At 38.4% G+C, this 15,161-nt stretch overlaps 1 protein-coding gene across 1 annotated transcript; it reads right to left on the reverse strand.

The window, feature by feature from the left end:
* Window positions 1-6,911: 6,911 nt before the first annotated feature.
* Window positions 6,912-8,111, reverse strand: LOC148297452 (uncharacterized). Its single transcript, XM_088247099.1, has one exon. The coding sequence runs from the start codon at window positions 8,109-8,111 to the stop codon at window positions 6,912-6,914; it is 1,200 nt and encodes a 399-aa protein (XP_088103225.1).
* Window positions 8,112-15,161: the final 7,050 nt, after the last annotated feature.

Here is a 15,161-nt window from a genome sequence, read left to right on the forward strand (position 1 = left end):
AAACAACAGTAAATACCATTTAGTTTTCAATTCAGTTCCAGTTTGCTCAAGGAGAAGGATAAGGAGGAGGGGCCATTGGAAGTCATATGTGCTAAAATATGAAACCCAATATGAGAATATTTGTTTGTGGGAGTTTTCTGTATCTTCCTCTCCTTGTAGGAGGTCATATTTATAATACAACGGAGCCTTAGTGGCCAAGTAAATCAAATACAATTATAATGAGAATTCTTGGTGTGTAAGGAAAGAAAGTCAATGGTCCACAAGTCACGCAAACACTCCCACTCACATTGGTGCATAGATGTCGCTAATGCCCAACTGATTCAGTGAATTATGGAACGCTCTACTAGAAATACTTTTGTCAAAATATCCACCAATTGATCCTCGGACTTCTCGAAAGGAAACTGAATCACTTTAGCCTCAAGCTTTTGTTTGATGAAGTGTCGATCCACCTCAACATGTTTAGTGCGATCATGTTGAACCGGATTCTATGCAATAACTATAGCAGCCTTGTTGTCGTAAAAGAGATTCATTGTGGATGTAGGTTTCTACCTGTTGAGGCCCAAAAAATCCAAGGCTAGGCCCAAATATAATCTCGGCCCAATGCTATACCTTATCGAGAAGAAACCCGATTTGGGCACGCGAAAGTTCGTCATATGCGCTTGCACACATGCCACGCCAAGCAAATAAGCAACACACCACGCTACAAGCTTAAGTGGGCCCAAGCCACGCGAATGCCTGGGGCTTGCTGAGCGGGTTGTGGTATGGATGGTTACGAGTATTCACGAGGCCCATTGATGGTCCAAGGAGTGGAAGTTTTGGGCTACTTGGGAGCACCAAAACTCAAGCCCATTCCTTGAGCCCAAACATATGGGTAAGCATGAGAGAGAAAACCCAATAGCTTAGGAAAATATCCAATGGCCTGCAAACACTTGGAAAATTCCAACATCAGCCAAAATATCCAACACCTTGATCAAATAGGTTGTTTTCCAGCAGCTTGAGCAAACTCACAGGCTGCTGGAAATAAAATACCAATAGCCCAGCCCAGCATCGTGGAAAATATCCAACATATTTGTTAAAACCAGATTAAAGCCAAACCATCAAAACCAAGCAAACCCATGTGTTGATGAAAGTAAATCACTTTTTGACCAACACCCTTACCCATTCTTTCCTCTTCAAGCTTTGGTGAGAGAACAAGAAGGAAAAGTGGGTGGCTCCTCACCCACATGGAGAAGTCCTACTGCTTGAGGACCTTGGAACCCCAAAAAGCTGCGTGCCTATGGTTTCAGGCTAAGGAAGTTTCACCAAACAAGATTAAATGGAAGAAAGTGAAGAGAAATGGGAGGGAAGCTTGACAAAATTAAGGGTTTCCAGCGCCTATAAAAGGAGGCACTTTCTACCCAACAAAACAACTCACCTTGGTTGCTGCAAGCCTCCCAGCAACCATGAGAATCGATCGAAGGCAAGCATCCCCTTTGGAATCCTTCAATTTCATGCTTTGTTCTTCCATCTTCTTCCTCTCTCTCTCTCTCTCTCTCTCTCTCTCTCATAACACACATCCAGAGAGCAAGCTTCCCTCTCATCTTCAAAACCTAGCAATTTCATGCACTATTCATCCTTCTTCCCCATTTTCCCTCCTGGTAGAACTGTTCCAGTGCTTGACAGAGCTTTCGTCAAGCTGCCGAAAAATCACTTAAGCCACCCATTGCCTTCTCCTTGTCTCCTTCTCCCTCTTTTCAGCCAAACCCTCGTCAGATACTCTCTTCCCTTGCCTTAAAAACTCTGTTTCTCATAGGAAATCACAGCTCTTTCTCTCTCTCATGCTAAACTCACGAATGCTCAGCTCCCATGCCACAAGCCTCTCATGCCAAGCCACAATATTTACATGCAAGCAACTATTAGTCTCGTTGGTGAAGAAGACCAAGGTGTTTTCTAAGGCTCAGCTACCCTTTTGAAGCACACTTGGGGTTTGATTCTCGAACTCAAACACAAGGGGCGATTCTAGCCATTTGCTCTTTATAGCAGCCCAGGCCCATTCGTCAAGCTGCTGGAACGAAAAAGACCCCTACACTACCCAAGTTCAGTAAGCAACTTCCTTAACCAAAGGAGCTCACAAATTCCTTTAGTCATGTCTCTAAACTCGGCTTCTACACTGGATAAAGCTACTACCTTTTGTTTCTTGCTCGTCTACGTAACCAAATTACCTCTCACGCATGTGAAGTAACATGATGTGGATCTTCTATCTGTTACACTGTCTGCCCAATCTGCAACTGAATAACCATCAATATTCAGATGACCATGTTTTGAGAACATAAGTCCTTTTCCGGGTGCAGACTTCAAATATCTAAGTATCCGAAGAACTACATTTATGTAGTCTTCACTCAGAGAATACATAAATTGACTGACGACACTTACCGCATAAGCAATGTCTAGTCGAGTATGAGACAAGTAGATTAATCTTCCCACTAACCTTTGGTATCTTTCTTTGTTAGTTGGAACTTGATCCAAATATTCTCCAAGATGATGATTCTAAATAATAGTAGTGTCTACAGGTTTGTAATTTAGCATTCATGTGTTTGTCAACAAGTCCAAGACATATTTCCTTTGAGAGAGAATTATGCCTTGTTGTGATCGGGCCACCTCAATCCCCAAAAAATATTTGAGTCCACCTAGATTCTTCATCTTAAATTCAATAGCCAAATAGTCTTGTAGCTAAGATATTTCATGTTTATCATTCCAAATAATAATCATATCGTCAACATAGATTATTAAAGTTGTTACCTTCCCTTTTCTAATGTTTCAAGAACATAGTATGATCTGAGTTACTTTGTCTGAAACCATTGTTCTTCATTGCCATGGTGAACCGCCCAAACCATGCACGTGGTGATTGTTTCAGTTTCATAATTTGCATACTGTTCCAATCTGAGTAGTATTATATCCATGGGGAATGTTCATATACACCTACTCCATGAGTTGTCCACGTAGGAAAGCATTCTTTACATCAAACTGGTTTAGTGGCCAGTCCAGATTAGCTGCGAGGGACAATAAGACTTTGACTGTGTTCAATTTTGCAACTGGTGCAAAAGTTTCTTCATAATCTACACCATAAGTCTATGTGTACCCTTTCACCACAAGTCTTGCCTTGTATCGCTCGATAGATCCATCAGCGTTGTGTTTTACGGTAAACACTCATCTACATCCAACAGTCCTTTTTCCTTGTGGTAAAGTTTCCAATGTCCAAGTCTAATTCTTCTCAACAACTTTCATTTCTTCCTTTATAGATTGAACCCACTTAGGATCTTGTAATAGTTCAACAACCTTGGTTGGGATATGAATAGCAGACAACTGATACACAATGTCCTTAAGTGGTTTAGAAATTTTCTCAGTGGATATATGATTCACAATTGGATACTTTGATGTCTTGTCAATATCAGGTAAATAACGATTTGGTGGCTTCCCACGATTCTGCCTGAAAGGAAATTGGTATCTAATCAATTTATCATCTAAATTTACAAGTGTAGTAGAAGTAGTTACCTCAAGGATATTCTCAGGAGATTGGTCGGTTAGTACAATTGAGTTAGAAAGGGGTCTTCATCTCGTTGTTATGTATTGTCTATAGGCGTGGGACTCGAATTAGAAACATCTTCACAGGGTTCAAGCAGGTCAGGCAATCGGTCGCTACGAATGAGCGATTGATCGATTTTAGGCAGAGAGCAATCTCGTGCTCCAAAGTCGAGACGATCGATCGTTGAGTTTGGAAGATTGATCGTTTCTTGGCCGAGCAATTTCATGCTCCAGACCTCGGGGCGATCGATCCTCAAGGGCAGGATGATCAATCGCTTCTCAACAGAGACGAATTTCTTCATTTTCCAAGTTGCTCTAATTCTGCTCTTCACTTCGTATCTCCCCTTGAAGTGTAAAATTGAATGTTGGGTCATGAAAGAAAATCTCAAATTCCATAAAGGTCACATCTAAAGTGACATAGGTACGTCGGGTAGGAGGGTGATAACAGCTGTAGCCTTTCTAATGAGTGACATAACCCACAAAAACACAACGAAGCGCACATGGATCAAGTTTGTTACATTAATTTTTATGGAGATAAACCAAGGTCACACATTCAAAGATTTGGGGTGTGAGTACCAAAACAGAGGGCATGTGCGCTTGTTATTCAAGCACTTATAAGTGAGTTTTCAAGTTCAATACACCATAAGGCATGCGGTTGATCAAGTGAACTGCGGTGACGATAGCATCATCCCAATGATGGCGAGGAACATGTGAGCTAATAAGAAGTGCTCAGGTTGTTTCAAGAAGATGTCAATTCTTTCGTTCAGCAACACCATTTTGCTGTGGTGTCTGACGACAAGTCGTCTTATGGATAATTCCATGTTGTTGGAAGTAAGCTTGAAAGTCATGATTGAAAAATTCTCCATCATTGTCTGAGCGAAGAATATGTATTTGAGCATTGAACTGAAAACGGGAAAACACCTCATTTTTATTCTTCAGCAAATAAAGTCATGTCATCCGTGTACAATCATCTATGAATGTGACAAACCACCAAATGCCAGAAGGAGTAGTGATAGGTGAAGGTCCCTACACATCAAAGTTAATTAACGTAAATATAGTATTACATTTGCTCGTACTCAACAGATAGGGCACACGGTGACTCTTGGCCAAAATACAAGTATCACATTTGAAGTCGTAGTCCTTGAAATATGAGACTAAATATGGTATAAGATGCTTCAGATAACTAAAAGTTGGATGTCCCAATCGACGGTGCCACAACCAGATTTGTTTTTGTTTGCTATCAGAGGGATGTGTCACACTGTTAGCCATGTTGGGACTGAAGTCATCTACATAATAGAGGCCCCTTCTCTTAGAACGACGACCAAGAATCTCCCTAGTGTGAATATCCTGAACCAAACAAAAACTCGGGTAAATGAGTACACAACAATTCAATTATTTAGTAATCTAACTAACAAACATCAATTTATTGCATAAGGATGGAACAAGTAAAGTATTAGATAGTGAGAGGGAGGATGAGAGTGCAACAGTGCCAGCCCCTGTCACAGGATAAGTGACTCCATTAGCGTTAGCAATATAAGTTCGTCGGGTTTGGGTAGAAAATCATCAGGATCAAACGTCATATGATAAGTTGCACCAAAATTAATTATCCAACTCTTGGAATCACTCTTATCCGAAGTATGGGATCCATAACCAGTACCATTACTAGTCGTATCGTGTTGCGTTTAATCTTTGAGAGTAGCACACCATTCGGAGTAGCCATGTAATTTAAAACAAGTCTCATGAGTGTGTCTCGGATTACCACAGTATGCGCAATCTCGTCCATATGTTGTGGTCGTTAGTCAAGAATTCATAATTTGTGCAGCGAAAGATGCATAGGATACAGGTTCAATAGGAATCTGGATCGAGATATGAGCCTGAGTTGGGGTCGGAGTCGTAATCGAAGTCCGGATCTGAATCTGAATCATAGATAGATTCGGGGTCGGGGTGGTCATCACATGCAAGAGGCTAGCTATAATGATTCATATTCAATTATACAATGTATCCTCTAAACTTTATCTCATGTCGTAGTATACAATATATTGGTACTAATGTGCATAAGCCAACATGTTTTAAGCACTCTATGTGATGCTATTGCTTTAAAACAACTTATGAAAATGAAAGTAAATATGAAACTAAATGTGGCTAAAGTGACATCAAACGTGTGATCGACTTTTTATTTAATGTGGATTGCTATTAGAGGTGTCAAACGGGACGGGACAGGCCGGCCCAACACGACACGAGCCTAACCCATTTAAATGAGGCACGGCATAGGACGAGCACGAATATTAGTGAGCCGTGCTTGACACAGCACGAAAACTTAGACTGGGCCAGGATAAAAAAATGAGATCTAATGGACCGAGTCGGCCCGTGACCCGACATGGATCGGGCTTGGCTTGAGCCCGAGCCCACTTCAAGCCCGACCCACTTAACCTCTTCTTTTTTTTTGTCTCAAAAGTCAAAACCCACTTAAGTGACTTAACAATTACATGATCCATCATCTACTGCATTTTTTTCACTACCAAGTTGGAACGGCAATTAAAAACTTAAGTAATTAAAATAAAATAAAATAAAAATAAAAAAGTGATGCAATGACTAATGACCTACCGATCTCGTCGTACATCCCTGGCTTAAGTGACTTAACAAACAGACTTGGATTTGGAGAGTTGGACTCAAACTCAAAGCATCGAATAGTGCTTAGAGCTGTCAAATGTCGAAGTGTGAGGAGTCGTGCGTGAAGAAGCGATGAAAACAAAGCATCGTCTCCTCGTCTTCCTCTCAATTTATGCATCTCCTCTTCCTTTTCCAACATATCATAAATTTTTATGAAATACCCCCAATCATAAAAACCCAAATCTCATGCACTTGCCGCAGACCTTGCTAGTATATTGACAAGACAAATCAGCTAAGAGCTTCCAAAACTCCGTGGTGGAAATTTAGGAACAGATACCTCTGTGTCTTCAATCCAACTAAACTTTAGCTTCAACAAGATTTCAAGGCTTAGCAGCAACCATGGGGGATAATACAATTCAATGCTCCCTACCCTACGAAAGCAATCCAAGACAGTGAGTTCGGATTTGATCTAGTAAGGTAAGAAAGAAGTGAGAGATCTCTAGTTTTTTTTAAACAGATTTGCACTTTAGTATCAAATTTGATTATGTAATAGAATTAATTTAAAAAATAGTGAGGCAAATAAATTGATAAATTGATTAATTGCATCATCACAATGAAATGATATATTTATACAACCTGCTTTTGGAGTTTATAATAAAAGGAATGGTATTACTGGGCCTTAGGACTTTCAACAAGTGAAAAAAATTCAAATTAAATGGATTGGTTCTTGGGCCCGAGTGTTAGAAATATACCCTTAACGGACGCAAATACACATCAAGTTCTTTGCCTGGTGCTTTAGGGCCTGGAATAAGCAAACTCAGTATCGAATATTGTTCTTTCATACACATCCAAGGTGGTAGATTGTATGGAACCACCATCACAGGCCACATACTATAAGATGTGCTCATATTCCCGAATGGGTTAAACCCGTCCGTTGCAAGCCCTAACCTAATATTTCGTGGATCTTCAGCAAACTGAGGGTACATCTTGTCAAACTCCTTCCATGCAATGGAATCGGCTGGATGCCTCATAATACCTTCCTCATCAACCTTTTTATCCTTATGCCACCTCATGTGACCAGCTGTATGATTTGACATAAACAATCTTTGTAATCTTGGCTTCAGAGGAATGTAGCGCAACACTTTTTGGGGTACCTTGCTTTTCTTTTTACTAGTACTAGGCTTATACCTCGGCTCATCACACACTGGACATTTATCTTTCCCTTCATGCTCTTTGTAAAACAAAGCACAATCATACACACATGCATCGATTTTTTCATGGCCCAAACCCAAATCTTTCAACATCTTATTAGCAGCATAGAACGATGGAGGAATGTTATGAGGTTTAGGAGAAATATCACTAAGTATTTCTAACATTGTATCAAATGACTTGTTACTCCAATGATTAAGTACCTTTGCATGCATGAATTGTACCATTGCTGTCAAAACTGATGCATTGAAACCAGGAAACAATTCTCGCTCAGCTTCAGCTACCAATTTCTCATACTTATCAGTTTCAACCCAATGCATATTGGTCATATCATCCCCCACATCTTCAGTACCTCCCAACATGTCATCTTCCTCTACCAAATCTTCATCTATGTCAATATCTCGAGGGAAAGCATCATTTAAAATATTAAATGTATAATCATCGAGTCGAGGTGCCTCTTGAGTAGTTGTAGGAGGTGAATCTTGTCTTTGTATCCCAAATTGTTCCCCATGATATATCCATGTGTGATAAACCACTGACATGCCATACCTCCATAAGTGTGCTTTGACAATTGGAAGAGAATGACGATTCATATTTTGGCACTTCATGCACGGACATGGAGTCTCATTTTTCTCATTCATATGATGACTTGCAACTTCCATAAATGACTCAATACCAGCCTTATACTGATTGCTTAACCTGTTTTTATTATGTACCCAGTCCCTGTTCATCTTGCACTATATACACACCAAAAAGTTTCAATTGTAAAATGATATATAACAATTTTTTTAGGACAATGCCTAACTTCAAGCATTTCAATAGTTTCATGGCAGATCACTAATCAAACTATTATACATATACATAGTTGCAAACAATTTCAAGTAGATAATGGTAAGAAGATTTTGAAGCAAATATACCTCTTAAGCAAAAAACGAGAATGTTAACAATCCATACCTCTTAAGAAAATGTAGCCTTTTAAGCAAGTATTTCAAACTGAAACCAAAACATAAAACGAACTCTGTTAGACACCATAAAGTTAGAAAAAACAGCAAATTTAGAAACCCAAAAAAAATAATGAAATCGAACAAGTTCATCTTTTTCCAAACACTAACACAAGTACGACCAAACTCCACCCCCCCCCAAAAAAAAACAAAATTGAGAGAAGTAGAGTTGTTTTCTAACACCAACCAGTGATGTTATCTTTGCCTCTATTTCTCTGTTTCGAAGGCCTCTGGTTTTTGGGGTGAAACCAAAAAAAGGTTGCTAGTGTCGTTCCAGACAAATTGGCCACAGAGAAACCACACTAAAAGAAGGAGGAAGAAGAAAATTGGCGGAGAGCAGAGCCGGTTAATTTATTTTGAGCTATCAGATGAGAGGAAAAAGAAGAAAAAAAAAAGAAAAAAGAAAAAAGAGGAGAGAAACAGAGAGGAGAGAAGGAAATAAGGAGAAGAATACACCGGAAGCTTGGGAGCTACAGCCACAAAAATATCATAGAAGCTTGGGAGTTGCAGCCCGCAGGAGACATGGAGTAATGGGGCTTACAAAAGGAATGTGATTTTCCTTATTTTAATCCTTATGTCAGCCATGAAATATGTTTTTTACAAATCTTTTTTGTCTGGTCTTGTTCCTTGGGTGATTAGACAAAAAACAATGTAATATGATTGGCTAAGTTGTGGGCTAATATTTATTTGTAGTGCATTTGTTAACACAATTAAGGATAGGATGAAAATCAGCACTAGGCTAAGGCCCAGCCAAGCCCCTCTTTAGTTCCGCCCTTGACTCCAGACATGGCCACAGACGGCTAGAGAGAACAAAATCCAATAAGAAAACAGCAAAGATAAAGATAAAGATCCACTCAAACGAGCAACACACTCAAACAAGAAGAGACTGTAACAAGCAACACACTCAAACGAGTTGAAGCACAAAATCCAACAAGAAAACAGCAAAGATAAAGATCCGCACAGCAAGCTCTATAACTCCAGGAAGAGCAGAGAATACCCAAAATGACCAGGCCGATGGGCAGCCCACGGGGGCGAGTAGATCTAAACAGGAGCACCAAAATCAAAGCCAACACCGAGCAGACTGCCGATGGAGCACCAGAAAACCACAAACCCACCAAGATCAGCCAACAGATGCTGTAGAAAAGAGGGCAAGGAGAGATTTGGGCCAGAACCAAAATAGAAAGCAAAGCAAAGGGAAGTGCGTGAGAAAAGGAAAAAAACCCCAACAAGGGGAGAGAGAGAGAGGAAGGGGGGGGGGGGGGTTTGTGAGGAAGGAAAGGGATGGGAAACGCAACGGGAAGTGACGAGTTGGGAAGGAGTTTTTTCTTTTCTTATTATTATTATGTTTTTAAAGTTGTAGTCTCAACAAAAAAAAATACTCAAATCACTAAAACGACGTAGTTTTTCAATACTTTTAATCATAGGATCCCTCATCGTGACCAAAATATGTGGGTCGCCAAAGCCCATGAAATTATTAGGCGCGAATTTTACTTTGGAGGCCAACTTAGCGACCAAATATTTCCGTCACTTTGCAGTTCACATTTTCGCGCGCGCGCCATTAAGAAAATGGCGACCAACTACGCATTTGGTCGTGAAATTTTCACCTAGCCACCAAAACAGTTCGTCGCCCATGAATAATATTTGGACGCTAATTGGTTGACTGAAATTTTACAATATGACTCCATCTGACGAAACCTTTGGCGACCAAATTACATTATTTCGTCGCCTATGAGTGTCTTTTGGCGACCAAATCTAGTTTGTCGCCAAACATTTGGTCACAAAAGGGATTTTTTCTTGTAGTGTAATTATGTAATAGTTAAAGTTAATGACATCTTTGATAAAAGACATATTATGTTTTCAATAGGCAAGAAAGGTTGTTTTATACATTAAATCATCTTATATTATCTTTCAATATGTAGAACAACCATAGTCTAAGGAATACACAAGTGGATATGAGAGCTATGTAATGAGATTGCATACATGGAGACTTCTCATCATCTCTAAATCCTAAATATGTTCCTGGTCATAGAAATATTGATTGGACGTCAATATTCCGCAAAGACCAGTACACACAGTATCGTCTCTATATGTAGGGAATGGCAAGGTCTCAAGTCATTAAGTGTGGAGACACATCGATATGTGTGTAGGTGCTTGTAGAAGAACAAGTACACTGAACGCGATCCAACACATGAGTTACAACATGGAAGTCTTTACTCACATGTCAAGCTGGAACTCATAAATTGCAATGGTGCAAACTAATCCTTAGACCTGAGGCATCATAGATGTTTTGCGGCTATGTTGTTAATCTTTGAGGGCACTATACGGTCATGCTGAATTAGGCATAGCTTAAAGGTGCTCATCAGGATTCTCAATAGAGTCATGGAAGCAAATGAATGCACAATAAGGAATCTCTACTCTCAGTAAAGGAGAGAGAATACTCCAAGATATGATTGGTCAAATCTTTACGCAGAGTAGTGGATAAGACTTGAAAGAAGAAGTCTTCAAATTTTACCAGGATAATCATATAAAAGGAATGATTCACATTAAGATGTTGAGAATTGAATTCCATAATCTAATAATGTGAATAAGGAGTATTGACATAAGAGAAGGATTCAATTGCACGGTCATTCCAATTTGAATAGGTTCTTTCACAACGTCTCATTTAGCTCGGATAACCATGACTTGCTGCTAGGCTACAACCATGGTTTGTGGATGTCCTAAAAGATTTCAATTCACCTTTATTAATAGGAATAATTAAATTGTGGAATTTAATTCGTATATCATCTCTGAGGAGTTGAGTTAACCCACTACCTTGCTAAAGGGAACCTACGGATCTACACACCCAAAGAATGTGATTAGAGGTACAAATGAGGAGAAATGAAATGAGGAAACACAAGTCAATGGTTTGATAATCAAATGTCAAAGTCAACAGTCAAAAGTCAACATGTTGACCGAAGCAATTGACCAAAGTCAAATAGTTCAACCGGGTCAATTAAGTAAGACAATAATTATAATATAATAGTTAAATTATAATTAAAAGATTAATTATGGAATTAATATTGACATATAGAAGTATTGGATTATGCTTTTAAATATGATTTAAAAGGAAAGGGACAAAATAGCCCAAAATGCTATTGGGCCCAAGGGATAAGTGGCACAAAATGACATGACCCATGAACCAAACGGAGCCCCAAATACCCACCCAATTGCCTTTTGTGTTGTCCTATATAAGCTAAGTGTTGGAGAAAACCTACCTAGGATTTTTGGTTTTCCTACTTTGGTTGATGAGTGATCATCTTTGTATCTCATCTTCCATAAACCAAAAATTGGTCCATTCAAGAAATAGTCTAGCATCCATACTTCTTAATTGCCTTCTCTTCATCTCTAGGAGCATTTGGTGTGGTGAGGTAGAGGACTCCAATCTTGGAGCCTTAAGGTGAATGAGTCAAAATCAAGAGAAACAAAAAGTCTTTCCAACAAAGGTGTTCATTCTTGAGAAATCAAGAAAAGGTCATCAAGGGTAAAGATCTATTCTCTTTTTCCTTTTTCTATTTGTGTTCAAAGAGACTAGGCTAAGATACTTGGTTTAAAATGAAAAAGGTTTAACTAAACTAGTATAAACAAAATGAAGCCGCCATTTAGAATGTTTTTGTTGTATAGGTTGTGGCTAAAGTTTATTTCCTAAGCATTAGATACATGTTTCCTTCACCGAGTACGGCCCGAGCCTAGCCTAACCCATTTTAATGTGAACTTGGGCTTTGGGCCAGGCTGGGATAAATGGTTTTACTAAATAGGCCACCACGACAAAATTAAATGGACCGGCTTGGCTCGACACGAGTTTAAATGGGCTTGCCCAGCCTGTTTGACACCTCTAACTGCTATGCATGACTTCAAAAGCTTTAAATTTCATTGCAATTGTATTGGTTGTCTTTGTTAGAAATATGCCCTAAAGTCAACACACGTGATGTTATTTTATGGATATTTCACCATTACTAATGGGCAAGATCGTTATTTTCAACCATGATATTTGGTCTATTATCATAACAGTAAAACAACAAGTCCTTGAAATATGAAATAATATGAGAGTTATTTAATAAGATTGGATATAAGGAGACCTCTCACACTTCCACATCATTTCCTAAACGTTCCCAGTTGAAGATTATCAATTCGGCGTTGATCATCCGCAGAGACTGGTACACACTATATCCGCTCAATTGGGAGAATAACCAGTCTCAAGTCATTGCGTGTAGAGACAGTAAGTTTAGTATGTAGGTGCTTATAGGGACAAATACACTGAACGCGATCAAACCACGAGTTATAGTATGGAAGTGTTACTCACATATCAAAACTAGAACTGATAAGAAAGGAGAAATCCTCTCCTCCACCTTTGCTAAAATTGGTCAACAAGAGGAAGTCTAGCATCTAAGTCCTCTTGGTTGTTTCCTTCTTCATCTTCTAAATATTTGGTATGGTGAACTAGAGGGTAGCTACTTTGGTACCTTGTGAAGAAAAGGTGAAAACGTGGGGACCATCCAAGAGAGCTTCAAGGGTAAGAAAACTTCATCATTTCCTCCCTTTTGTTTTGTGCATATAAGAAATTAGGCCTCTAAGATGCTTGGCTAAAATTGGATAGACATTAGCTCAATAAGTTTTAAAGATTTACTTCCGCTTCTTGAATGTTTGATTCATGTTTATTGTGGCTAATAATCTAAGAAAAAGAGTTTAAATATATGTTTCCTTCAGTCTTATAATTGAATTTGTCAATGTAGTTTTCTTTAGTTGAAATGAAAAATCTCCAGAGATTAATAATGCAAGATGAAAATACATAAAGTTTTTGATACATATTTAATATACACAAAATTTACATAAATTAAGAGTTTTTGTTAAACTTAAAACAACCGTAGAATACGAAAAATTCCCATATATATTGTATGTTACACTAAATGTTGAACTATCTGCAAATTAAATTAAATTTAAAAAGTGGGCTTTTAAACGGGTCGACACGATCCATGATCAGCCGTGTCGTGCTAGGGGCAGCCCAATCTATTTGACACCTTTAGATTGAAAAGATTATGAAAAAAAAAAAAAAAAAACGAATCAGAGGACACATATGAATCGTCGTGGGGAAGAAGGCATTGCCTTACTCTTTTTCTTATTAAATTTTTCAACAAGATGGTAAGAAAATTATAAATTTTTTAGCATAAATTAAAGGAAACATGAGAGTCAATACCTTTAATAAGGATAAACTTGAAAAATGAAAGCTAGCTTGTTGTAGTCCAAATAGCAACACTTCTTTTAAGTACAAGCTATAGTAGGACTGGTCTCAATTCGGGAACCGCAAATTTTCCAAGCAACGGCTAACCGACTGACAATTCACAATATGGCTATATTTGGGATTAGTCCCAACCCAATAGAGGTCGGTTAACAGTGACTCGGTCTGATCGACAACACGATCAATATCACCAAATACCGTCCTCACTGAATGGGCCCATAAATCATTAAAAAAAAATCCCCTGTGAAATTCAAATCCCTAATTTCAAAACCCAAAATTGACAAACACCAATTCGAAACCCTAGATATTCCCAATACCCTAAAAAGTTTACCTGATGAGTTTCTCTGCGATTGAGCGAGTTGAGAGATTGAGACGAGAGACATGAGGCAAGAGAGATGGAGAGATATGAGATAAGAGAGATTGAGAGCGATTGAGACGAGAGAGTGGCGAGGCTAAGACCCACAATTTTTTTTTTTGGGTTGTGCATTTCAGTCAAATGGTGAGGAGAGAGACGAGAGAGTGAGTGATGGAGAGAGTCTGAGAGTGTGAGAGGAGAGAGTATTAATACCAAAAAAAATGATAAAAAAATAAATAAATATCATTATACCGTCGACATTGAATTTGGTAAAATATCGGTAAAATGTCGGTCAGTTTTCATGACTTGTCAGCGTGTTTGCGGTAAAATGTTTTATCGGTTCGGTTAGTTTTTCGATATTGCAGTACAAAATGCCAATCCTAATCTAAATACAAGAGGAGCATGAAGATTTCTCACAAATCTTAGACTTGGCAAGCGGGTTGTGTTTGCGGGTTTTGGGTCGTATTCGTGTCAATGTCCATCAAAGAAACCCTAACCCACCATGGCTAAAAACTAAGTGTGGGAAGGAATTTTAGTAATTCATCAAATGATCTTATGGTGTGTTTGGATGAAGTAATTCTAATTTCCATGGAAATTGTAAATGACGGAATTTCCAATTACATCATTTAAAAATTCCGTCAATTGCAAATTTCAGCGTTTGGATGTCATATATGCGGAATTTAAGAAATGACATAAATTACAATTTCACCTGTTTGGATAGTCATCACATAATTAGAATTTACGTAAGAACTTTTTTTTTTATTTTTTTTACAACAGTCTTGTATATAAAATCTGATAGGAATAATTAGCATCGTTCAACACATTATAATTATATATCTAATTAGAAAGACTTGAGATGTACGAAAATGTCTAACAACATATACCTCAATTGTTACTAATGTAAAGAATTGCAACTGTAGCTTGTCTAATTTAAAAAAGCATAAATCACGTAATTAAAAAAAATGAAGCTAATCATCCCAACCAATGTTTCAACAAAATAGCAAAAATTAAAAATGTCAACTGAATATAAAATGTGTCTACGCTTTTGGTGAAATAAACATCAACACCATTCCCTTCTTTCTCTCAGTTGGAATTGTCTTTAACATGAGCAAGTATATTTAAAAAGGTAGCAACGGATTCTTCAATTGAAACA

Source organism: Prunus avium, chromosome 1, assembly GCF_965620075.1.
Source record: "Prunus avium chromosome 1, drPruAviu1.hap1.1, whole genome shotgun sequence".
NCBI lineage: Eukaryota > Viridiplantae > Streptophyta > Magnoliopsida > Rosales > Rosaceae > Prunus > Prunus avium.